Source organism: Sarcophilus harrisii, chromosome 2 (assembly GCF_902635505.1).
Source record: "Sarcophilus harrisii chromosome 2, mSarHar1.11, whole genome shotgun sequence".
In the NCBI taxonomy this organism is placed as follows: Eukaryota; Metazoa; Chordata; class Mammalia; order Dasyuromorphia; family Dasyuridae; genus Sarcophilus; species Sarcophilus harrisii.
Genome location: NC_045427.1, coordinates 77326722 through 77352354, shown reverse-complemented (window position 1 = coordinate 77352354; position 25633 = coordinate 77326722). Strand labels below are relative to the sequence as shown.

General features: G+C 33.7%; 1 protein-coding gene across 2 annotated transcripts in view; it reads left to right on the top strand.

The window, feature by feature from the left end:
• Positions 1 to 23963, top strand: part of DHX57 (DExH-box helicase 57) — a 54733-nt gene extending 30770 nt beyond the window's left edge. For both annotated transcript variants that reach the window (XM_003758345.4, XM_012540264.3), the window contains exons 14-25: positions 3111 to 3227; positions 5167 to 5263; positions 8964 to 9137; positions 9857 to 10057; positions 11190 to 11466; positions 12962 to 13057; positions 13177 to 13260; positions 15426 to 15563; positions 16848 to 16922; positions 17943 to 18077; positions 18812 to 19012; positions 21709 to 23963. In XM_003758345.4, coding sequence (XP_003758393.1) covers positions 3111 to 3227; positions 5167 to 5263; positions 8964 to 9137; positions 9857 to 10057; positions 11190 to 11466; positions 12962 to 13057; positions 13177 to 13260; positions 15426 to 15563; positions 16848 to 16922; positions 17943 to 18077; positions 18812 to 19012; positions 21709 to 21852 — 1739 coding nt within the window. In that variant the 3' untranslated portion in view covers positions 21853 to 23963. The remainder of the gene's footprint in view (positions 1 to 3110; positions 3228 to 5166; positions 5264 to 8963; positions 9138 to 9856; positions 10058 to 11189; positions 11467 to 12961; positions 13058 to 13176; positions 13261 to 15425; positions 15564 to 16847; positions 16923 to 17942; positions 18078 to 18811; positions 19013 to 21708) is intronic.
• Positions 23964 to 25633: the final 1670 nt, after the last annotated feature.

Sequence of the window (25633 nt, the reverse complement as noted above, 5' to 3'; positions counted from 1 at the left end):
AAATAAAATAAGTTATTTGGAAACTATTTTTCTAGGTATACGCTAATAAAAATGACATTTTAAATGAAACAAATATTTTCAGGTGGATTTACAAGTGAATTCTAGCAAATATTCAAAGAACAGTTGATTACAATATTACATAAAATGTTTGCAGAAATGGAAAAAGAACACATCCCAAATTTTTTCTGATACAAATAAAGTCTTATTCCTTAAACCAAACAAAGAAAACTGTAGGCCAATATCACTAATGAATCATGACAAAGAATTGTTAAATAAAATATTTGCAAAGCGGTTACAGTAACAAGTCAAAACAGATTATATATACTCTGACCACATTGTATTTACACCCACATTCAGAATTGGTTCAATATTAGAAAAATCATTAAAATTGTAGACAAATTAATTTTTTTAAATGAGCCAAGTTATATCAATAAATGCAAAAAAAAAAAAAAAAAACCTCTTTACACAAAATGCAATACCTATTTCTTAACAACACTTAAAATATAAGAATAAATGGGTTTCTCATAATAGGGTAAATAGCATCTATTTAAAGCAGAAGTCAGCACTCTGTAATGGGAGTAAACCAAGAGGCCTTTCTAATAAGTTAGGGATAAAACAAGCATTTTCATTACCACAACTACTATTTAATATAGTGCTAGAAATTTTAATTATTATAGAAGCATAAGAAAGAAATTGAGGAAATTGTGCTTACACAGGCAAAGAAAGAATGAAATTATTGCTTTTAAATTTGTGTTATAATTTATTAACCCTAGGGAGATAACTAAAAATTAATTGAAACAATTTTAGAAAAGTTGCAGGATATAAAAAAATTTCACAAAAAACTATAAATCCTTCAGAAAGAAGTAAAGAAATTTTAATCAAAATAAGTATTGAATAAAATATATGTCTGTCTACCAAGACACATACACAAAATTATATGAATACACTTCTAGAATATTCTTTACAAAAGCAGATCTAGATAATTGGAGAAATATTAATTGTTTATGGGTAGATAGAACCAATACAATAAAAATGACAAGGCAAGTGGAAAAGTAAAAGGCTTTGTACCCTAGTACCAGATTTCACACTATGTTACAAAGCAATTATCACTAAAACTATTAAGTACTAGTTGGAAAATAAAGGTCAACAAATGGAAAAATTAAGTACATTATATATAAATAGATACAGGCCAGTGTAATAGTAGCCTGATGTTAGCTAAACCCAAAGACCATGGTTTTTGGGTTAAGGTCAACAAAAACGGCTGAAAAAAAACTAGAAAATAGTTTAGTAGAAATTGAGCGTGGATCGTTTCATGTCATCTATGAAAGTAAACTCCAAACAGATACCTGAAAGTGATAGTCATATCAAAAACAAATTAAGAGGAACAAGGAAGAAATTACTTTTCACAGCTATGAATAGGGAAACAATTCTTGACCAAAAAGGGATAGAAAAGATCACCAAGGACAAAATGGATTATTTTATTTTGATTATATACAATTTAAAAAGTTTTGCACAAACAAAACCAATACACCAAAAAAAAAAAAAAAAAAAAAAAAGACAGTTACATGACAAAAAACATCTTTATATCAAACTTTGTTTTGATAAAGATTCTTATTTACATATGTTAAATAATTGAATCAAACTTATAAGGACAAAAGTCATTGCTCAAAAGATATGAGCAGGCAATTTTCTGAGGAAGAAATCTACACTACTAACAATCAAATGAAAAAATGCTCAGAATCAGTAATAGAGAAATTCAAATTAAAGCTGCTTTGAAGTTCTACCTCATGCCTATTAAATTGGCAAAAATAACCAAAAAGGAAAATGACAAATGTTGAAGAAGCCATAGGAAAAGGAACATTAATACATCATTCGTGGAGTTGTGAATTGGTCTTGCCATCCTGAAAATCAATTTGGAACTATGCCCAATACCTGAACCTTACCCAAGAGAGATTAAAGAAGAGAAAAAGAATCTAGATTTCAAAAATATTTACAGCAGTTCTTTGTTGTAGCAAAGAATTGTAAATTAAGAAAGTACTTATCAATTAGAAAATGGCTGAATAAATTATAGTATGTGAATGTAGTGATATATTATTATGCCTTAAGAAATGATGAAAGGGACAGTTTTGGAAAAATCTGGCAAGATTTATGCGAATTGATGTAAAATGAATATATACAATAGGAACCATGCAAAAAACAAAAAACACTGAACAACTTAACTCTGATAAGTGTAATGATTAACCATAATTTTAAAATACCAATGAAGGAACATGCTTTCCATCTACTGACAGAGACGGGGGGAGAATGAACTGAAAATGTAGGAGACACAATTGTTATATGCCCAATGTAGGCATTGTTTTGCTTGCCTTTCCATGTTTGTTATAATGATTTTATTACTCACTTTGGGAGATAAGGGATAGAGAAAGATGAGGGGAATCTGCTCCCTCCCTAAAAATGAGAAGGCAAGAAGGAATCACACACAACTAGAACAGATTTGAAGATTCTATGTAAACAGTCTTACTGTGCCATGCATTGTGCTAATGTACCAGAGCTACAAATATAAGTAGAAAGAAAAAATATTAAATTCTTGTTGAATTTATCATGTGCTTTGTAAACTTCATGTTATAAAAATTTACAATTTCATTTATTACAATCCTCTTCTGTTTTATAATGTATATAAAAATGCTCATTTATTTGGTATTAAGTTCAGAATTTTAAAAAAACAAAATAAAAAAATTCAATTGGATGAGCTAACATGTCCATTCCTGCTCAAAATATTCTCTTCCTTATTTCTGACTGAAGACATCTATATGTCAATAGTAAGTCCCTCTTTTAGGCAGATAAATAATATACAAATATGAAAAAGCATTATAAATATATGCATATAATAGATTATAAATTTATATATAACTACATAAGTAAGTTATACATATGTAATATAGACTTTTATATGTGAATAACTATTCATGGATCTGACCACGCTACTGATCAGCACTGGTGCTTTGAGCTGCTGTTTCTGACTTGGATCACTTTACTCCTTTGTGAAATAAGATTGAAATACATTGAAATGCTGATTTGTGTTATTCTATTAACTTTTATTCATTTTTCAGGATTTAATAAATCTGTAATCAAAACAATGTCAATGATGGATCTAGAAAAGGTTAACCTTGAATTAATAGAGGCCTTACTAGAATGGATTGTAGATGGAACGCACTCATACCCACCAGGTAATATTAACCCACTGCTATTTGTGTTTTTACATGCATACATATGTATACATACACACACATACACATGAAAAGAATGGCAAAAGAAGGTATATAATTGTAGTATAATGGGAGACTGTTGTAGAACGAATTAATGAAATTAACAGTGACCCCATTAAGTTTTGATCTTCTAATAAAATGGTAATGTGAAAGTTATTAATTTCAACTAAATCAGCTAACTTGGAGTTTAGCTATTCCTTGTGCCCATGTCTACATTCTCTAGACCTAAATACTTAATCTGCTTTTCCAGTGTGCAGAGCTGAGAAGAATCATTATGTTGAATAGCAGGTCCAATTCCATAAACAAATTGTAACAAAAAGATAAATTCAATAACTAATAACTGACAATTATGCCATTAATGACAATAATGGCAACACATCTATGTTAAATACACCCAAAAAAAAGATGTGCAAAAAGGGTAACAGAAACGAGCTGGCTGATTTGGTATCTGCTGTTTTAAAAACAATATACACATTATTTGTTTTACTTAACAGTAAGAAACAGAAGCTTTATGGACAAGAATACAATTTATTGTCTTAAAATGTTTGTTGTTTTTCTTGCTTTGTTGTTCATTTTGATATTTAAAAACTTATATTTGTCAATAGAAGGTTTTTTTTAATAATCTAAAATCCTGTATTTGTATTAAAAATTAACTATACATTTAGAATATGAGAAAGATATGTGTTAATATGAATATGAAAAAGACTAACTTTTTCTTAATTATAACATCAGTATATCAGCAGTGTGTCATGACTGCCAAAAAAAAAAAATGGTGTTCTCTGATGGCATTATAGTGTCAGACAGCTAGATAGTACAGTAGATAGAGCACGGAGGACCTGAGTTCAAATGTGACCTCAGATACTTAATCATTCTTAGCTGTGTGACTGGGCAAGTCATGTAATCCTAGTTGCCTTGTCCCCTCCACCCCAAAAAAAAGCAACAAAAAAAATTAACAGGTTCCAGAGCAAAAGAGATAATAGTCTCTGTTATAATATACATTTGTTAGTTTTGAAGTATTCAAATTCACTAGACTTTTTTTTCCATTGTTATGAAAGAGAGAGGTCAATATTGCAGCGGAGTTAGCAAAAGTGAGAGGTACAACTAAACCTAATCTCTTATCAAAAACATTAAGAAAGATTGAATAGTTGAATAGAAATAGCCACATACATAAAAGAAGATAGTTGTAGCTAAGAATTAATTTTGAAATCTCCTTGACTTTTTATTATTTTATGTTTTCATATCCACTTTGATGTTTGCTAGGATGGAGAAGTGGCAAACAGATGGTTGTTTTCTTGAGGGAAGATGATATTATTTATGCTTTTTTTTTTTTTTTTTGTATCCTAGTAGGGAACCGGGAATGCTATAGATTTTCACTAAATATTTGACTAAAAGGAAGGATTGGTAGTTTCTTCCAATCATGTTAATGGCATAAATATCCTTGTTCATTACATTTTTCATGCCTATTTTTCCAGTTATATAGAAAGAGTCAGCTTGGTGATAAATTAAGTAATAAACTTGGAATCAGTAAGACCTTCATTGATATCGTTTCTCAGACACTTACTAGCTGTGCTACCCTGGGCAAATTATTAACGTTTGTGAATCTCAGTTTCCTCATCTATAAAATGAGGAGGTTGAATGGATGCAGTCCTTGCCAGGTCTTCTTTGTCAGATATTTTGTCCCAGGGAACATTCATGGCTATTAAGTGAAATCATAGTAGATTGTTTTTCTTTCACAAGGGCTTTGGGAATTTTAAAAAACAATCTAAAGTTTATACAGTTTAAGATTTTAAAATGCCAGTTATGACTATTTCTTGCTTAAAACTGATAAATTCATAACATTTTGTTGATACAAATTGGTTTTAGCTCCTTTATTTGATCAAAATAATTCTCATGTATTTAGGTGCTGTATTAGTATTTTTACCAGGACTAGCAGAAATTAAAATGCTTTATGAACAGCTACAGTCTAATCCTCTCTTCAACAACAGACGGAGTAAGCGGTAAATATTTTGTTTTCCAGCATACTGAGCCTTTTTTTTTTTTTTTTTTTACAACTAAATAAAATAATTTTTTATTTAGAGCACTAGTTTGGGAGTAAAGAACCTGGGTTCAAATCTCAACTCTGATGCTAATTCCTATGTAACCTTGAATGTTTTCTGAATGAATGACTGACACTTTAAAATTTACAAAATGGGGATAGCACAATTGTGAGATCAGTAGGACAAGTTTTGTCTCTATTTTATAGATGGTAAAACTGAGATATAGAAAGATGTAGTGTTGAAACAGTCAGTAAATGTCTAGACAAGACTCTCCAACCTTCCATTTCCAAGCCCAATGTTCTTTTTTCATTAACTATTCAGCCTCCAATAAAAGGTATACAGATATATGTAAGTAGTTCATTAATTTCTACTATTCTGTTATTCATAAAAAACAAAAAAGGGGCACTTGGAGAGAGTAAAAAAACACTATATACTCCTTTTCTCAAGTCTGTGTCAATTATGGTTTTCAACAAAATATGAAAATATATATCATGTAAATAACTACATTTTTCCTATGTCTACTAAACTCATTTTAGAATTATTAAAGAATTTCCTATTATTGGTCATGTTCTGCAAATGTTCCAATTTGAAAATGACCCAGTACATATTGAATCACCAGAAATACTCCAAAGTTTCCTCTTGGTAAATTCGGAGCTGTGTGAGTGAGCAGTCACTTATCCACACTGGAAAAGCAAAGTGAATGAAATGTAATTGGGGCTATTACATTATAGGGAGCTAAGTGGGTATCCCAGAGAATTAGTTCTTCAGTGTGTGCCTCTATACCACTTCTCCAGTCATTCTAACCATGCCGTGTCTACTGAGGTCATCATCTCCCCACCAGTAACCTAAATTCTGCCCCTGGGTTCTTTGACCTGATAGGGTTAGCTTTTGCATTATCTTGCTGAAGTCCCAGGACCTATATCATTGAGAGGTCCACTCCACATCCTTTGCCCTTCTAGTTTCTCTTTATGCATTGTCTTCCCACGTTGGAATGTAAACTCCATTAGGACAGAAACTTACTTGCATTTTTTAGTATTTCTAGAATTGTCACAATGCCTGGCACATAGTAAGTGCTTAATAAACACTTTATAGTAACTCTGGATCTCTGTTTTTTCATCTCTCAAATGAAAAGGTTAACCTAGATAGCCTTTCAGGCTCCCTCTATCTCTAAAACTATGAGGAGCATCTTAGTAGACATCTACTCTCTCCATAGCTATGTATGTTTATAAAAGCGAACTTATTGTTTGTTTGTTTTTGTTTTTTTATTTCATAGCTTTTTATTTACGAGTTATATGTATGGGTAATTTTACAACATTGACAATTGTCAAAACTTTTGTTCCAATTTTTCCCCTCTTTCCCCCCACCCCCTCCCCTAGATGGCAGGATGACCAGTAGATGTTAAATATATTAAAGTATAAATTAGATACACAATAAGTATACATGGCCAGATAGTTATTTTGCTGTACAAAAAGAATCGGACTCTGAAATATTTTACAATTAGCCTGTGAAGGAAATCCAAAATGCTGGCAGGCAAAAATATAGGGATTGGGAATTCAGTGTAATGGTTCTTAGTCATCTCCCAGAGTTCTTTCTCTGGGCGTAGCTGGTTCACTTCATTACTGCTCCATTGGAACTGATTTGGTTCATCTCATTGCTGAAGATGGCGGGTCCATCAGAATTGATCATCATATAGTATTGTTGTTGAAGTATATAAGGATCTCCTGGCCCTGAAAAGCCAACTATTAATGAAAAAATATTTTCACTCCAGAGAATCAACTTATTCCCATTTTATACCCCTCATTTTGGCTGAACCTACTTTCAGTAGGCACTTTCCATTAACACTTTCTTACTTAGAGAAAAGCAAACTAGATACAGTCACATCAGATAGGATTCAGTTTTTAGAGAGATATTTTGATGGACATATTTTCCAATCTACTTTGATGGATCTCATCAGCTCCTATAGATTTAATTACCATCTCTGTGCTGATAATTCTCAAATCTACTTTTCCTGCCCCAATCTCTTATTGACCTCTAGTCTAAGTGCCCTTTATAACATCTCAAACTAGATGATTAATACGACATCTTTAACTTAATATGTTCAAAAGAGAAACATTATTTACCTAAACCCTCCTCTCTAGCCTTTTCTATTACTATAGAGGGCAACACCATCCTCTCAGTTCTTCGGACTCACAACCTAGAGTCATCTTGTATGCCTCTCTATCTCTCAAACACATATCTAAGTTATTGCCAAGACCTGTTTATTTCACCTTTTAAAATATCTTTCACATGTGCACTCTTCTCTCTTCTGACACTGCCACCATTCTGGTACAAGGGCCTCTTCTTCTTATACCTATACTATTGAGCTAGCCTACCAGTGGGTCTACCTGCCTCAAGTCTCTCCCCACTCCACCCTATCCTCCATTCAGCCACTAAAGTGATTTTCCTAAATCACCAGTTTGATCATTTCCCTGCTCAGCAAACTTTAGTAGTTTCCTATTGTTGCCAAAATAAATACAAAATGTTCTATTTGGCATTCAAAGCCCTTCATAACTTAGCTCCCTCCTATCTCTCCAGTCTTCTTACAACTTTTTGTTCACTTGTTTCAGTAATATCCAACTCTTCATGACCCTATTTGGGGTTTTCTTGGCAAAGAGATTGGAGTGGTTTGCCATTTCCTTCTCCAAATCATTTTACAGATAAGGAAACTGAGGTAAATAGGGCTAAAGGACTTGCCCAGGGTCATACAACTGGTGTCTAAAGCCAAACTGAGCTTAAGAAGATGAGTCTTCCTGACTTCAGGCCCAGCATTCTATCCACTTTGCCACCTACCTGCCCTTTTATACTTTACTCCCCAACATGTACTCTTTGGTCCAGTGACTATCGTCCTGGTTGTTCCACAGACAAGACACTCCATCTCGTATCTCCAGGAATTTTCTTTGACTGCTCCCCATGTCTGGAATGTTCTCCCTCTTCCACTGTTAACTTTCTTGGCTTCCTTTAAGTCCCAATTAAAATCTCACATCCTATAGGAAGTCTTCCTCAGTCTCTCTTAATTCCAATGCCTTCCTTCTGTTATTCTTATTTCTCCAGTATATAGTTTACTTTGTACATATGTGTTTACGTGTTGTCTCTCCCATTAGACTATAAGTTCCTTAAGGTCAGGGACTTTCTTTTGCCTCATTTGTATCTCCAGCACTTAAGTGCCTAGTACACAGTAGGTACTTAATAATTGTTTACTAAATTGAATTGATACAGTAGGCATAAAAATTTTTTATTGGGTATGTTTTAATATCTAAAGGAAAGATGGTTTATGGATGAATGTAAGAAATACAATATTTGTATTTCTTGAGCTTCAGAATTTAGTGATATGAGTGAGAAAAAATACTGTGTATTGCTTCTGAAGTTTTATGGTGGGTTAAAAAAAAAAGAGAAGAGATACTTTGCTCCTTAATACAATAAACTAATAAAGTATTGAGTTCAAGTAACTGAGTAGATACATACTGAAATATTAAAAAGAGCTTCCCACTCAGAGATTTGTACTTTGGGTACAGGTTTAGAGGCAGATGCTAGTGGTTAGATAATGTTATTAGCTTTTCATGAAAATTGTCTGTGAACAATTGGTTCTTTTAATGCAGTGATAGCTGTTCTCATCTCTTTTCAGGTGTATCATTCTTCCACTTCACTCATCTTTGTCCAGTGAAGAACAGCAGCTTGTGTTTGTTAAACCTCCCAAAGGAGTAACCAAGATCATCATTTCCACCAACATTGCAGAGACATCTATTACCATTGATGATGTTGTTTATGTAATTGATTCTGGGAAAATGAAGGAAAAGAGGTATTCTCCTTCAGTGGTTTTTGGTGGGGTGAAGTGGCATAAGGCAAGGTTACATGAAGGGTCCAAAGATATGTTGGTGAGTGAATAGGGCATAGGACCTCACAACAAATCTGTTCACTCCTTGCTTTTGCTCTAGGTCTATCCCTGCTTTTGTGTATTATATTACATGACTCTTACCAAAAAAACCTCAGCAACCTTTCTGGCCCCTGCTAGCTGTTACTTTAATTATGCTTGAAACTATAGGGTAAACTCATGTTTTAAGCAGCACTTAAAGAGTCATAGGAACTTTAAGAAACAAAAATTTGTAAAAATCAGATTTTCTCACTCAGTAATCTTAGTTAAAATGTTGTTAATTTTATTAACATGCAATCAATCAATTGATTATTTAAAATGCTGTATGGAATGTATATATGTTATACAGAATTAGACCAGGTGTAAAGAGTAAACTAATGGGTTTATGTGGTACAACTTTAAAGTAATGAGACATTTCTGAGGTTTATAGAAATTTTTATCATCACTTCATATATTCACATATGCAGAACTGGTCTCTATGCAGTAAGGTCTAACAAAATGTGCTTCCTGAAGACCCAATAATATAATAGCAGAGAGAAAATGATAGCTCTCTCTCTCTGCCAAAATATCCAGGTCCTTCCTTTCTATCCATAAGTGAAATTTTGGTCATCCTTTTCCAAAGTCACTCTTTTCTTTCATTGTTATAGGTATGATCCAAGCAAAGGGATGGAAAGTCTAGAGGATACATTTGTGTCTCGAGCTAATGCTCTGCAAAGAAAAGGCCGAGCAGGGCGTATTGCCTCTGGAGTCTGCTTCCATTTATTCAGTAGTTATCACTACAATCATCAACTTTTGAAACAGCAGCTGCCAGAAATCCAAAGAGTGCCACTGGAACAGCTGTGCCTCAGGTACACCTGAATGTCTGTGATTTGTTTCCAAATATTCTCAGTTTCTCTTTATTGACTTGGTTACATCCATTCTTTTTCCAAATGGAACTTTTGCCCTATATTAACATAAAAGAACTAATTCATGTATCAAGTGCACACGCTAAGGTATATAAAATCTCTTTTGGGATGCTTCTGCCATATGTCTCAAGTACAAGTGAAATAAGGTCACTTGTTTTGTCTAAGTAGTCCATTTATGACAGGATTCATTCCAAATAATTTTATTAAATAGAATCCATTTTGAAAGAATCTTGATGGATAAAGGACTAAAACAGACTTAAGAAAAAATGAGTAAGTTAAGGACTTATATCTGGAGTGTCAGAAATTTTAAATATTTGATCAGTTTTGCTTAGCCTTATTAGAATAAATCAAATCATCAAAAATGTATTTGATCACCTAGTTTAAACAAGGTTCTTGACATGTGATAGTACTTCTTAGAGCCTACTACAAGACATAAACATGTCAAAAGTTAAAAATCAATAAGTCATTTAATTACCAGTTCAAAACAGTCCGTCACAAGGCATAAAGAATAGGTTTAGGGGCTAAATTTCTGATTTCATTAGTTTAGGGAATTTCCTATCAGTGCAGGTCTACCTTCTCTGCAGTTTACAGTCCTAAAGAGTTGTACAGAGCAGAAAGAAAATTTGAATTCTAGGTCATTCCTCAATTTAAATTTGCTTAACCAATGAGCCACACTGCTTCTTCACAAGGTAGAACATGATTGAGGTGTCATATTACTTAGATAGACAATAATTACTTTAAGAGAAAGGTAAGAATTAAATGGAATCCGTTTCCTGTTTGTGCTTACTGAGAGATCCGAGGTACTTGGAACTTTGAAAAGGAAGATTATCTTCCCTCTAGTCCGAAGTTTTCTGATGTTTAGACAGACACCTTCCAGAAAAACCTCATCAGGGATCCAAAGTGAGCTTGAAGTTGGGAACTTGGTCTTTGAAAACATATGAAAGGATTTTTGATCTAAGAACTTAAATGTTATTTTTGACTTTAAGAAGAAAAAGTATTCAGTCTCCTGTATCATCATTTCGTGAATGACATTGGTCAGCATAAGATTGACAAATAATTTTCTTTCCATTTTAAGAATTAAAATTTTGGAGATGTTTACTGATCACAGCCTTCAGTCTGTATTCTCTCGACTTATTGAGCCGCCTCGAATTGAGTCTCTCCGAACCTCTAAAGTTCGACTTCAAGATTTGGGAGCTTTAACTCCAGATGAAAAATTGACCCCCCTGGGTTATCATTTGGCTTCTTTACCTGTGGATGTGAGAATTGGCAAACTCATGCTATTTGGTGCCATCTTCCGTTGTCTGGATCCAGCCTTAACAATTGCAGCTAGTTTGGCCTTTAAGTCCCCTTTTGTAAGTATTGTAGCATAAATAATATTTCTCTAAAATGATAGGATCCAAATTCTGTGTGTAGTCTTGAGTACCATCAAAACTATAGCTTAGTTACTTCAGGGAATACTGTTATATGGTACAAAGACTTTTTGCACAGACACGTACTCAGGCCGATTTAATACTTTCTTTTCTCAGATGAACGTCAGATACTTCTGATGGCATTAATCCATCAGCTCAAAATCCAACTGTACTAATCATGTGTAAAGCATTATTTTTTTGTTTTAATACTGTTATGTTGCATTTAGAAACATGTGTATTATCAGCAGAAAACATTAAGCACCTATAGGAAGACTGGCATTTTGCTAGTACTACATGAGTAATGTTATTTTCCAAAATGTTAACCTTTTCCTCTTAGCTTTCTTCAGTCAGAATTTCTTTTCTTTCATTAGAGAATGAAAAGCTGATTAAATATCTAATATTTAAAATGGATAAAAATGAAATAGTCCATTTAGTTTAGACTTTTTTTAAAAAAATATTTTACATGTAGGCTGCTTCTGTAAAACTGAAGGAAACAATCTAGATAGCATATAAAGATGACTATGACAACAGATTTTGAGAAAAAAGAGAAGGATAAAGATCAGGTGACATTGTGAAATTTAAAAAATATTAATTACTTTTGACCATGAGAGGAGGATTCAAGTCCTTGTAGATATGAATCATGTGATTCTCTTAAAGAGAATCTGCTAGGGCCAGGAGATCATTATATACTTCAACAACAATACTTTATGATGATCAGTTCTGATGGACCTGGCCATCTTCAGCAATGAGATGAACCAAATTAGTTTCAGTGGAGCAGTAATGAACTGAACCAGCTACACCCAGTGAAAGAACTCTGGGAGATGACTGTGAGCCATTACATTGAATTCCCAATCCCTATATTTTTGCCTGCCTTCATTTTTTATTTCCTTCACAGGCTAATTGTACAATATTTCAGAGTCCTGATTCTTATACTTATTTTGTATTTAATTTATACTTTAATATATTTAACCTGTATTGGTCATCCTGCTATCTAGGGGAGGGGGGTGAGGGGAAGGAAGGGAAAAATTGGAACAAAAGGTTTGGCAATTGTCAATGCTGTAAAATTACCCATGCATATAACTTGTAAATTAAAAGCTATTAAACATTAAAAAAAAAGAGAGAGAGAATCTCCTAAACTGAAGGTGTCAAAGGATAAATAACATACAGTATTTAGGACTCATACCATCTTTAAGTATGTCTTTTTTGGTGATATCTTTCTAGTTAGAAGTAAAAATTCCAGAATAGTTTATTGTGGACATTTTGTGGACAAACACAAGGCCAGATCAAAATAGAATTCCCAAGAACACCCTAATTACAGTTAATCAGCCACAAAATGATTATGCTTTGTTTGGAGTACCTGTCATAGAGTATCTCAGTAGGACACTGCTGGTTAAAAGCTCAGATGAAATGTGGCCTTAAAATCTTAATTTTTATTTAGGTGTCTCCCTGGGATAAAAGGGAAGAAGCAAATCAGAAAAAACTGGAATTTGCATTAGCAAACAGTGATTATCTGGCCCTCCTTCAGGCATATAAGGTAAGCAGAAAACACACATGGCTGACATTTCATAAGATTACAGATTTAAAACTGTCAGTATCCACATTGACCCTAAGACAGTGCACACTGTAAGTTGAGTTTGATTTTTCTCCGTTTAGGGTTGGAGGCTTTGCATCAAAGAAGGCGCTCGTGCAAGTTATAATTACTGCAGAGAGAACTTTCTGTCAGGAAGAGTTCTGCAGGTGAGTCAGTCTTCTTAAGGATGGTAGCTCCTTCCCTTGATTCTTTTGAGCATTCTCCTTATTTCCTCCTTCACTCTTGGAGGAGATGGAGAAACTTGTTCCAGCTAAATCGCAGCCTCCTTCCTTAGCAGATGAAAGTGCTATTTTTTAGTTTCCTTGGCTTTAGCTGCAAATACATCCCATGGTCTAAAATTATTATGCAAAGTCTTGAATTTTAGACCTTCATTAAGCTTTCTTACAAACCCTATTATACTCCGCCTTCATGTCCTATTTATTCTTCTCTTTCCACATATAAGTATTTGGTCCTTCATGAATAATTAAGCTAAACTATGATAGCATTGAAGAGTAAAGAATTAGTTGCCTGGATTTCTATACAATGTAAATTTACTAGATGTCAGTTATTCTATATGTGGGTGATATTGTCGACCCAGGATTGAAGATTACCATGAGAGTAACAAGTGTACATTTTCCTTTATTAAAGTTTATGAGAGTGATAACATTTTTAGCCAGAGGTTCTTGCCTATCTAAAGGGTGTGTTATTGTAAAGTTCCCATCATTCAATTGTATAGATTTCCTCTGGTCTCTTAAGACTGAAGAGCATAATGTTCACATGTACTCAGTCTTTTCGAATCTGTGGAAGACTTTCACATATGTATTTCCTTGACTGATGTCAATTGAAATCTCTCCAGGCATCAGTGGACCATTTTGTACTTAGAAAAAGTATCCCTCACTTCATGGCTAGCTTTCTGCAATATGGTAAAATTAGGTTGGATGTGGTGGCAAAAAATTATTCATCCTGTGAGCCAGCCATCCTCCTATTGAGGAGCCTCACCACACATAGCCAGCAACAGTCTGGTAGAATTGAAACTTTTTCAGTTGATATCATCTCCAAAAACCCAGGGTCATCTCCACACCATGATGCAACATTAGAATAGGACTTATTTAGTGAATAATTTATAGATTTTTTTTCAGAACATATAGAGAGATTTAAATAATGACATTTGTGTTCCAGTAAATAGATTCAGCCCTGTGTATTTGATCATGCTAGGCTTCTTCTAACCTCAACTTAGAGTACTTGGAGCCTTATTAATAGGGCAGCTAGATGGTGCAGTGGATAGAGTACTGAGTTTGAAATCAGGAAAATTGATCTTCATGAGTTCAAAACCAGCTTTTGACATGTAACTAATTATGTGACCCTGGGCAAGTCACTGACCCCTCTTTGCCTCAGTTTCTCAGTTGTAAAATGAGCTGGAGATGGGAATGGTAAAAAGCATTCTATTATCTCTGCCAAAAAAATACCATATGGGATCATGAAGAGTTGAACATGACCAAAACAACCTAATAACCTAAAGAAATAGAGAGCACGTGCTCAGTAAAAACTGATCTTGAAGCATTTTTGTATAAAAAACTTTCAGGCTTCTTTTTTCAATTTGGATTTGTGACTTACTGAGCAAATTTTTCTGGATGTAGGAAAACAGTTGGAAGAAAGTTTAAGAAGTGCTCGTTTGTTTTCAGTTCTGTTATTTTCATCTGCTTTGTTATTATATAGCCACAGTTGAATAAGAGCTAAAAGAAATATCTTCAGCTTCTCGGTCCACACATTTATACTCCGCTATAAGGAAAAGGCCCTAAAACAATAACATTTCATTATCTTCTCCTCTTATTCCAAGTCACATATGTGCCCTGGCAAGAGAATGAATAGGAAGGTGTAAAATGGGATAGGTTGCTGCTTTTTGTCCATTTGAGAGAGAAAGCTGTGTATTCTAAGCATGTAGTTATCAAAGAGTAATTAAGGAGAGAATAGAAAACTTCCCAAGTTTTCACATTCTTGACTTGGGTTTTCAAACATTATACTAAAGCTACAGTACTATGAATCACTATAAATTCACCAAAACTGGGGCCTATGCAAATATCTGTGGAAGACTGTATATCTCGTATATATCATCTCTCCTTTTGTTCCTCTTTATTAACTTAGTCAAGCAAGGCTTGATTTATCTTAGTGTCTTTTTTATGCCAAGTAATACAGTAAAACCGTGCATATCTTGAAAACTGCAAACATCCATTGGTGCAAGTTGTAGCCCCACACTGTTTGTTCTATTCTTGTTTTGTGGCCTTCTATAAATCAAGTGGTACCTTCACTGAAAGCTCTTGTCTATTTCTTTTAGGAAATTGCCAGCCTTAAACGTCAGTTCACAGAATTATTATCAGATATAGGATTTGTGAAGGAAGGATTAAGAGCAAGAGATATCGAGAAGAGATGGGCCCAGGGTGGAGATGGTGTATTGGATGCCACTGGAGAGGAGGTAAGACCAAAAAAAATCTTCATTTCTTCTTAACTAGAAAGAAAATAAGTAAACTCTGACTTCTACAAATAGTTTACTAGGCATTCTTCATTATGTAACCCCAGGACTGGCTTAGTGCTGCTTTCCTACCTTGAATTTTTATAACAAATTATCAGTTATTAATCATGGAACAAACATGGCTATTTCATTTTCTAGTGATCCTGCCCAGATCCACAAGGACTAGGAAGGATCATTCACAAAAATGCACATTCAGATAAAACAATCTGACCTTTCTCTATCTAAGGATAACTTTCTTTATGAAAATTGTAAGATGTGCTCTTCCTTGGGCTATTCCTTGTACCACTTTGTTCCAAATGTCATCAGGCATTTTATATAGAAAATGTGAACATACTCCCACTACACATCCACTAAATTCTCAATTACTTCATGGATGTCTACCAAGTGCCTTCAGCTCTTTGGAGTGGGCATTGTGTGAATGTAGTGAAATCAACTTTATATCTAATTTGTAGTGAAAAAGGCATTTTCATTTTTACCAAGGCAAAAAAAAAAAAACACCTTTTTTTTTTAAACCTGGGTTCAAATTAAATATATTCAAAAGTGAATCACTCAAGAGAAACAAAAAGGTAAACAGAAAAGAAAAAAGCAAGTTATTCAACAAGGTTAAAGTGTTTACATCCCTACATGGGAGGATAATTCTTGCAACTTTTAAAGAAGTTTCTCTATTGTTGCTTCTTGGTGAAGATCAAGTATATCTTATATTTTAGGGGAGTTAGAAGGAGTATACATAGACAAAGGTTGCAGGTATAAGCTGACTTGATGAGGTGACAAAAAAAATTAAGGGTTGAGAAAAAGGGTTGCACTGGAAGAAGAGCAAAGGGAAAAATAGAATGGGGTAAATTATATCACATGAAAAAGCACAATGGAGGGAAAGAAAAGAGTAAGTTGAGCATTCCTCAAATTTTATTCCTGTTGGATTTGACTCAAAGAGATAATAACAAATACTCAGTTGGGTATAGAAATCTATCTTATCCTTTATGGGAGTAAGAGGAGAGGGGGACAAAAAAAGGGAGGGAACTGATAAGAGGACAGATTGAGGGAGGCAATGGTCAGAGGCCGACGTGTCATATCAAAAAATAAAAATAAATAAATGAAGTGTCCTATCACAGGCCTGAGGAACCAAGACTTAACAGATGTATTCTGTTTTTCCTAATTTTCTCATCATTAAAGAAAAACATATCAGCTGTTCTCTGGAGCTAATGATTTAATCATGTATTTCTTCCACAGGCAAACTCAAATGCTGAGAATATCAAGTTAATATCAGCAATCTTATGTGCAGCCCTGTATCCAAATGTAGTACAGGTAAAAGAATATTTCCCTGGTTTATTGCTATTACCTACCAATTTCTAATCTACTTTGTTTTATGACGAAAGTTTCCAAGATGTTCATTATACAATTTAAAATTTTTCCTTTAATTAGCAAATTTTAAAAAACTTTTCTGAAACACCCTTTGAATGAAGTGAGATAATCCTTTAATCCTTCTAATTTAGTAGAATTAGATATAAATATTATTGGATCAGCCAGCCTTTCTCCTTTGAAGTATCAGTGCAAATTTCATAGCCCAATAAAGAATTGCTACATGTACATTTGAACCTACTCATGGGAATCTTATTTATCTCTGTTTTAATGAATTAATCTCTGTTTTAAATCTAGATTAGTGATGGTATGATTGCCTTCTGTTGGAATAATTCTTTGGGAGTAGTGATCCACACCCTTGACATTCTAGAAATCCAAACCTGAGCCAGACTCTTGGACTTTCAAACTAAGTGTTGGAACTCCAGCTGCAATAGTCTCTTATATTTCAGATTTCTAGATAATTTTCAGCTTGTCACCTCAAATCCTCAAACATTTCTCAGTGCTTTGCACATAGTATATATTCAGTTATTATTAGTTACTTCTCAATCACTATGGAAATACTTTAAAGATCAATTGAAACCTACATTAGAAAAGTGTTTGGAAATATTTTGCTAGGATCTTAAATACAATCCAATATTTATAATGGCAATCTCATGGTTTTTTAGAGACTATACACTGGACAGTACGAAGTATAACTTCAAATACCATCTCTTTAATATAGCAACTCTGTGGCTTGGTGACACACATCTCCTCATCTTTTTTTCTTTTATGACTTGTTTAAAAAAAAAGAAATGAAATGTAGGTGTAACTATCAGTACAGTCACAAGAGTGTGATATAAGTTAACTAGGAAAAGAAGGAGAAAAAAGAAGAGCAGGAACCCTCAAACAAGTTATATTTATTACCCATAAATACACCATCTAAAACAAAAAAAGGGAATTATACATTTAGTTTTATTTGTCATTTAGGTGAAAACTCCAGAAGGAAAATATCAAAAGACCAGTAGAGGAGCTGTTAGAATGCAACTCAAAGTAGATGAATTGAAGTTTGTCACCAAGAATGATGATTATGTCCACATACACCCTTCTTCAGTGAACTATCAGGTCAGTATCACTGTGTATGTAACAGATACCAAGAAAAGATCTCATTTGATGAAATTCTGTTCTGTTCCTACCTATGCACATAACATAGAACAATCCAACTTAACTTGGTGAGAATGCCCCTAATGTAAAACAAATTACATTTCTAAGACCTTTTCTACTTCAAGAAAACTCTAATAAAGCATAAGGCAACTTGCATATGCAAAATTGCCTTTCTACTGTGGTTGTTCAAAGCTGGTTCACAGCCCAAGCATTGTATTGCCAAAGATTCACAGTAAACAGGAATTTTAAAAGTTTTTGCTTAGAAATTATAAAACAGATACCTAGAGAATAGTTCTCTATTTTTTCTTTTCTTGCATTGGTATCTGTTCTACATACCAAAAGCACTCTGTAATGATTATTGACTATTAATCTCATTTTATTTGACTTTAATAGAGATGGTGAGTTGAATGGAAGGATTTAAGTAGAATAAGAAGAGGTGAAGTGTTGTAAGTGGTAGAGAGTCAGCCTTGTCGGGATAGAACAATGAGGGGTGGATATGGACTGAAGTAATAGTTGGGAGTGGGGGTGGAGAGAGTGGATGTTGGTGAATGGAAAGTAAAAGGGAGTGGCTGTTTGGCTAAGCCTGAATAACAATGAGACAATAGGAATCTAGCTTTTTTTTAGTTGAGTTTACTGAAGGAGAAATTAGATGCTGCCAATGATCTCACTGATGCTCTTGGGGTTACATGTTACAGATGAGACACTTTGATAGCCCCTACCTGGTGTACCATGAGAAGATCAAGACCAGTCGAGTGTTCATCCGAGACTGTAGCATGGTGTCTGTGTACCCACTGCTCTTGTTTGGTGGAGGCCAGGTGAACGTGCGGCTTCAAAGGGGAGAGTTTATTGTATCCCTGGATGATGGTTGGATTCGTTTTGCAGCTGCCTCCCATCAGGTAATTGGGTAAAATGGTGAGATGTGAACACATTGTCAGCATAGACTCTGATAATGTGAAATATAATAAAATTCAAATAATAAAGTGCAAAAAGTAATAGCTAAATAATGAAATGAGAATTTAAGGGTTATGGTTCTGAGTTCTGTGCTTTCTTAAAAAAAAATTTCATTCTTTTTTTTTTTTTAATTTGAGTTCCAAATTCTTTCCTTCCCTTCTCCCTTTGTGTCTTCTTCACCCACTGAGAAGTTAGAGAGTATATCAACTATGTATGTGAAATTTTGCAAAATGTTTCCATGATAGCCACATAATACAAACAAAGCCAGAAAAATAAAATTAGAAAATTATACTTCAGTTTGACTCAGAGTTCATTAGCTCTTTTTCTGAAGTTAGATAGCATTCTTCATCATGAGTCCTTTAGAATTATCTTAGGTCATTTTATTGATCACAATTAGCTAAGTCTTTCATAGTCATAATTACAATATTGCTATTACCGTGTACAATGATCTCCTGGTTGTGTTCACTTCACTTTGTATTAGTTCACATAAGTCTTCTAGGTTTTTTTGAAGCCATCCCTCTTGTCATTTCTTATAGCATAATAGTATTCCATCACAATTATATACCACAATTTGTTTGGCCATTCCCTAATTGATGGCATTCCCCCAATTTCCAATTCGTTGCCACCACAAAAAGAGCTGTTATATTTTTACATCCAAGGTTTCTGATAAAGACCTCATTTCATATAGAGATTTGATTCAAATTTATAAGAATACAAGCCATTTCCCAACTGATAAATGGTCAAAGGATATGAACAGACATTATTCAGACTAAGAAATTAAAGCCATTTACAGACATATAAAATTACGCTCTAAATCATTATTCATTAGAGAAATGTATTAAGACAATTCTGAGTTGCCACTTCACACTTCTCAGATTGGCTAAGGTGATAGGAAACAAATAATGCTAAATGTTGGAGGGCATATGAGAAAACTGGGACATTAAGACATTGTTGGTGGAGCTGTGAAATTATCCAACCATTCTGGAGAGCAATTTGGAACTACCCCCAAAGGGTTGTCAAACTGTGCATTTTCTTTGATCCAGTAATGTCTATGCTGGGTTTATATCACAGAGAAATCATGTAAATGGGGAAAAAAACTCACATGTGTAAAAATGTTTGTAGTGGCAGGGAACTGGAAACTGAGTAGATGCCCATCAGTTGGAGAATGGCTGAAAAGTTAGGGTTTATGAATGTTATGGAATATTATTCTCTAAAAACTGATCAGCAGAATGGTTTCAGAGAGGCCTGGAAAGATTTACATGAACTGTAAATGCTAAGTGAAGTGAATAGAACCAAGAGAACATTGCACACAGTAATAAAATTATATGATTAATTCTGATGGACATGACTCTCTTCAACGGTAAGGTGATTTAGGCCAATTCCAATAGATTTGTGATGGAGAGAGCCATGTGCACCCAGAGAGAGGACTGTGGGGGATTGAATGTGGATCACAACATGGGATTTTCGTTTTTTGTTGTTGTTTGCTTGCTTGGTTTTTTCTTTCTCGTTTTTTCCCCTCTTTTGATTGGATTTTTCTTGTGCAGCATGATAAATACATTTTGGAAATACATTTGGAGGAATTGCATATATTTGTCCTGTATTGGATTGCTTGCTATCTGGGGGAGAGGGGAAGAAGGGAGAAAGGTTTGGAGCACATAGTTTTTTATAGGATAGGTGTTGCATGTATTTTAAAGAATAAAGAGCTCTTATTATTTTAAAAATTAAAAAACAACAAAGAAAAAACTAGTTAAAATACAGTTTTCTGTTGGAAATCCTTCTTAACTTATTTGGTTTCACTGCCTTCCTTGTCTTATTTCCTTTTTATTCTGAATATAACCTATTTATTCATTTAAAAAAAAAAAGCTGCTGTAAATATTTTTGTATATATAGGTCTTTTTCCTTTTTTTGGATTTTTTTGGGATACAGACCTACTGATGGTATTTCCGGGTCAAAGGGTGGCTACAATTTTGTATCAACAGCCCTTTGGGCATAGTTTCAAATTGTTCTTCAGACTGGTTGACCAGTTTACAATTCCAACAGTTCATTAGTGTACCTATTTTCCCACTCTCCAGCATTTGTCATATGTAGAACTGTTACCTTTCTTAAATAATAGTTTTCAGTTATCTACTTTATATATTTTATATGACAAATATTTAACCTAAAGTTGACTTACTGTCCCTGCTAACCCAATATGTTTTTGCTTATACTACATGGTAACATTTAATGAAGGAAAACTCAATATAACATTTGCCTAATTGAAATATAGTCAGAATGTAAATCTACTGCTGAAAAAGTTATAATGTAGCTCAGAATCAAATGAAAATTATTGTTATCTGCTTTGATTTTATTTTAATGCTTCTCTCTATTAGGGCATATAATGAAGGCATCTATAGTTAAGTTTGGAAAATGCAGCATATTAGCTTTAAGATAGGTCCTGTTAATGCTATAAAGGGCCTGAGATGAGCCATATGTAAATTGTTTACAGTTTACAAAATGAAGGGTCTTGCTTTTCTTTTTCTGATTGAAAAAAAAAAAAAAACAACTACACCTTTTTGTCATTGATAGGCTAGTGAATTTTCCTTTAGTGGTGTATTCTTACTGTTGTCCTTACCAATTATTACAACTTTGCATTCTTTTTTAGGTGGCAGAGTTGGTTAAGGAACTTCGTTGTGAACTTGACCAGCTTCTTCAAGATAAGATCAAGAACCCCAGCATGGATCTTAGCACCTGCCCAAGAGGATCACGAATTATCAGCATGATTGTGAAGCTTGTTACTACCCAGTAATAGATGGCCATGTTAGTGGAATGCTTTTCTCTTACCTGTTTATAATTCTCCTAGGAAATAACAGTACCTCTACCTTTGGAATTGTTCCAAGGTGGTTTTAGCCTTGGTAATGGCACCCATTGTTTACAAATACACGAATCAGCAAAATTGTACTTTTCTGAAGAGTTTCCAGGATATATTGAGGTACTGCAACCAAAAGTATGGACAATCCAGTGTAACTTGTTGGGGTGATAATGATGAGACACATTATAACCAGTTTTGCCTGTTTTTTTTTCTATTAACAGCTACATTTTTGTATTGTAATACGATACAATCTCATTTTTAATGAGATTCAGCTGGTAAAACAAACACAATTTTAATATATTCTTACTTTTAAGCTGTTATTTTTTTTCCAACTCAGCCATTCTGATTATCATGAGTCCTGGTAAAAGTACCTATTGCTTGTTTGCAAGGCAAAGATCCTGTTGACAGACCAATTAGAATAAAGAACAGTACAAATCATGTTAACAGGGAATAGATAAGACCTATTTGGAGATTCTCGAAATTGTGGCTACTTGATTTATGAAATATTAAAAGGTCAGTTTAGGAAACAATGCTAATGAGAATGAATTATGTGCTGAAACACGCATGAGCTGGTTTAGTCATTTAGCACTCACTGTTACTAGAAACTAGACAAAATATGGCTGCCTTCCTGTGTGGCTATTCCCCAAAATACTATCTTCATCTCTCCATTTAGAGGTTTTGTTTTAAACTGAACTTCATCTGATAAAAATCCATTTTCACATGTGAAGTGTAGTTAGCAATAATCAGTAAAGCAAGACCGCTATATTTTAAGTAGAAAACATTGTTTTTATTCTTAAGTAGTTTAGCATTTTATGTCTGTAAATGCATCTTCAGTTATACCACTGCTTCTTTAATGATGCATTAACATTTGGGAAAGTAGAGATTTACACTTTCCATCCCATTTATCAGAAGTGTGGCCATAACAATTAAATGACTGAATGGAAGAATACTTAAATTTTTTGTGCGATCAGTTAGTAAACATTGTCATCCTTTCAAATTTTATCAGTGTTCTCTGAAAACTTATCAGCTAGCCACATTAGTGGTGGTAGATCATTTTTACTAACCTTTATAGGAAATTTCTCAGATTATCCACAATGATCGTTACCAACATGTTTACGATCACATCTTATTAAAGTGTTTAAATTTTAGGAGGAAACTTGAATAGCTTGTTTAAGTCACCATATAAAAAGAACAAGTAATTCCATGCAATTCATTTAAATAAAAACAAAGATATTTCTATGTCTAATAACATAAAACCTAAATTATAGTTTGTGCTTCCTCTTGAACTAAATATCAAAATATGAAAAATACTAGATTCACACATTTAGAAGAAGTAACTAGGGATACTGAATTACTTCTTTAGACCATTGGCACAAGGAAGCTAGCACTGCCATTTTTAACAATGTATGTATGTGGGCCTTCTGTCCTTGGCACTGTTGTTACTATACATATCACATATATTTAGTAGGTAGCTGACAAGTATTGCTATGTGACTTAAGGAATTTTATTAAGGTGAGTAATGCCTTTTATAAGCATGAATCTTTTTAAGATTAAACATTAAAATCATGATATAAGAAATTATATAGGAACACTTTTACAAATGAATAATAGAATATCATGTGCTACTTCAAGGTAAATTTTTGATTTTTTTTTTTTAAACACCAACAAGATAGGTAGTTGGTATTTAGTATGATTTTAAGGAGCGCTTGCTAAATGGTTTATTAAAATCAAATATTTATTTTACTATTATTGGTATTTAAAAATAATAAAGTATTTGTCATTCATTAGTATGCCCTGATGTTTGTGCCATGAATATTATACTGTTAGCTTGTAGGAAAGTTTCAACATGGCTGAAAACTTATGGATGTAGTTGTGGGACATGGGGGTGTCAATAATGTAGTATCTTCATCTCTCTGCTCCTATTCCATATTTGAATGGAAAGGAAAAGACAAAGAAAGGATGGGACCACTGCTCTTTTGCTTTTGTTTTCTCCATCAAAGAAGAGGATCTTCAGACTGGAGTTTATTAAAAAAAAAAAAAAAAAAAAAGCATCAAGAGCAAATTGAAACCCTAGATACATTGAAAATGTGGGAAGAAATTTCCGAGATAAGAGATCTTTGAGTGAGTACTCAAAGTTCTCAAACAGGCTTTTGGGGAGAAGTATGACTACTTGGGACAGACAATTGGAACTTTTATCATTGGAAAAAGTTGAAACATTATATGTTATTGAAAGTAACCTACAAATTGGTGCAGTTGTATATTTTGTAATTTGTAATTCTCATGTGGAATAAAACCAGTGTTTCCTAATTGGCGTTTTGTGAGCACTCTCAATAAGTTCAACAGACCTTGATAAATTATATCCTGGAATGCCAGACTTAGTGATTTCATCTGTTGGTCTTTATCATCATGAAATGAAAATTGTGAGAGGTATCACAAGAGAAGAGAAGAGCAAATATCATTAGTTTCAAAAAAGAAAGGTATTCTTTAGAATTTAGGCCAATGAGTTTGATGTCATTTCCTGACAAAATCCTAAATCTTACTAAAGGTATAATTTATGAGTACACTTAGAAGGGCAAATGGAAATAACTAAAAACCAAAATGGCTTCAACAGACTAACTTTTTTGAAAGGTTTTCTGGACTACTACACCAGGTCAGAGCTGTAGATATAGCAGAGTGATTTAGTGTAAACCAAATTAAGGTTTGAATCCCATCTCTGACATTTTTAAGAATATAGTTTTAATATATTTTGTTTTTACAATGCCTAGATTTTCTCCCAATATCCCTTCCTTCCTCCCTTCCGGGAAGCTATCCATTAGAACAAAGGGAGAAAAAAATTCAGCAAAACCAATTAATGTACTGAAAAAAATCTGAAAATAAATGCAGCAACCCATACATGTGAAGCTTTTTATACTTTAACCATTCGTAATTCATGGACATCTATTTTCTTTCCAGTTCTTTGCTACCACAAAAAATGCTGATAGAAATAATTTCCATTCTGACACAATTCACTGAACCTCTCTTGAGGTTTGCTAAATAATAACTGGTACTCAAATATAAGAGGCTCCACAATGGAGTGCAGAGATGTCTCCAACACTCTCAACCACATTAAAATGTAATTGGGAAATATAAGTCAATATAAAGCCCACAGGGATCCTTGTGTATGGGTTAGTGGCTTCATTTCTATTTGAGTTAGTTAGATGCCACTGATGGGAAGGAGAGAACACTTAGAATTGGTGTGAGGAAAGACTTGAGTTCAAATGCCACCTGCTAACTGTGTGACCCTGAGCAAGTCACTTAATCTCTTTCCCTGGGTTCCTCATCTGTAAAATGAGGAGTCCTTTTCATCCAGTGACCTGTCCTACAGACATCTTTTTTTATTCATTTTATTTTATTTTGTTTTCATTCATTTATTTTCAGTTACTAATTCTCTCCTCCTCATTCCTTACCCATCGAGAAGGCAAGAAAAGAAAAAGCCATTACTATTAGGTATTGTCTTGCAAAATAAATTCCCTGTCTTAGCCCTGTCCCCCCCAAAAAAGAGAAGAAAAAAGGAGGAAGAAGGGTAAGAAGAAAGAAAGGAACAAAGAAAGAAAATATACTTCAATCTTCACTCAGGTGACTATGTAGTGATCAACAGCATACTTCATCATGTGAGTCCTTTGGAATTGTGGTTGGTCATGGGTTGATCACAATTACTGTCTTTCAAAGTTGATTATCT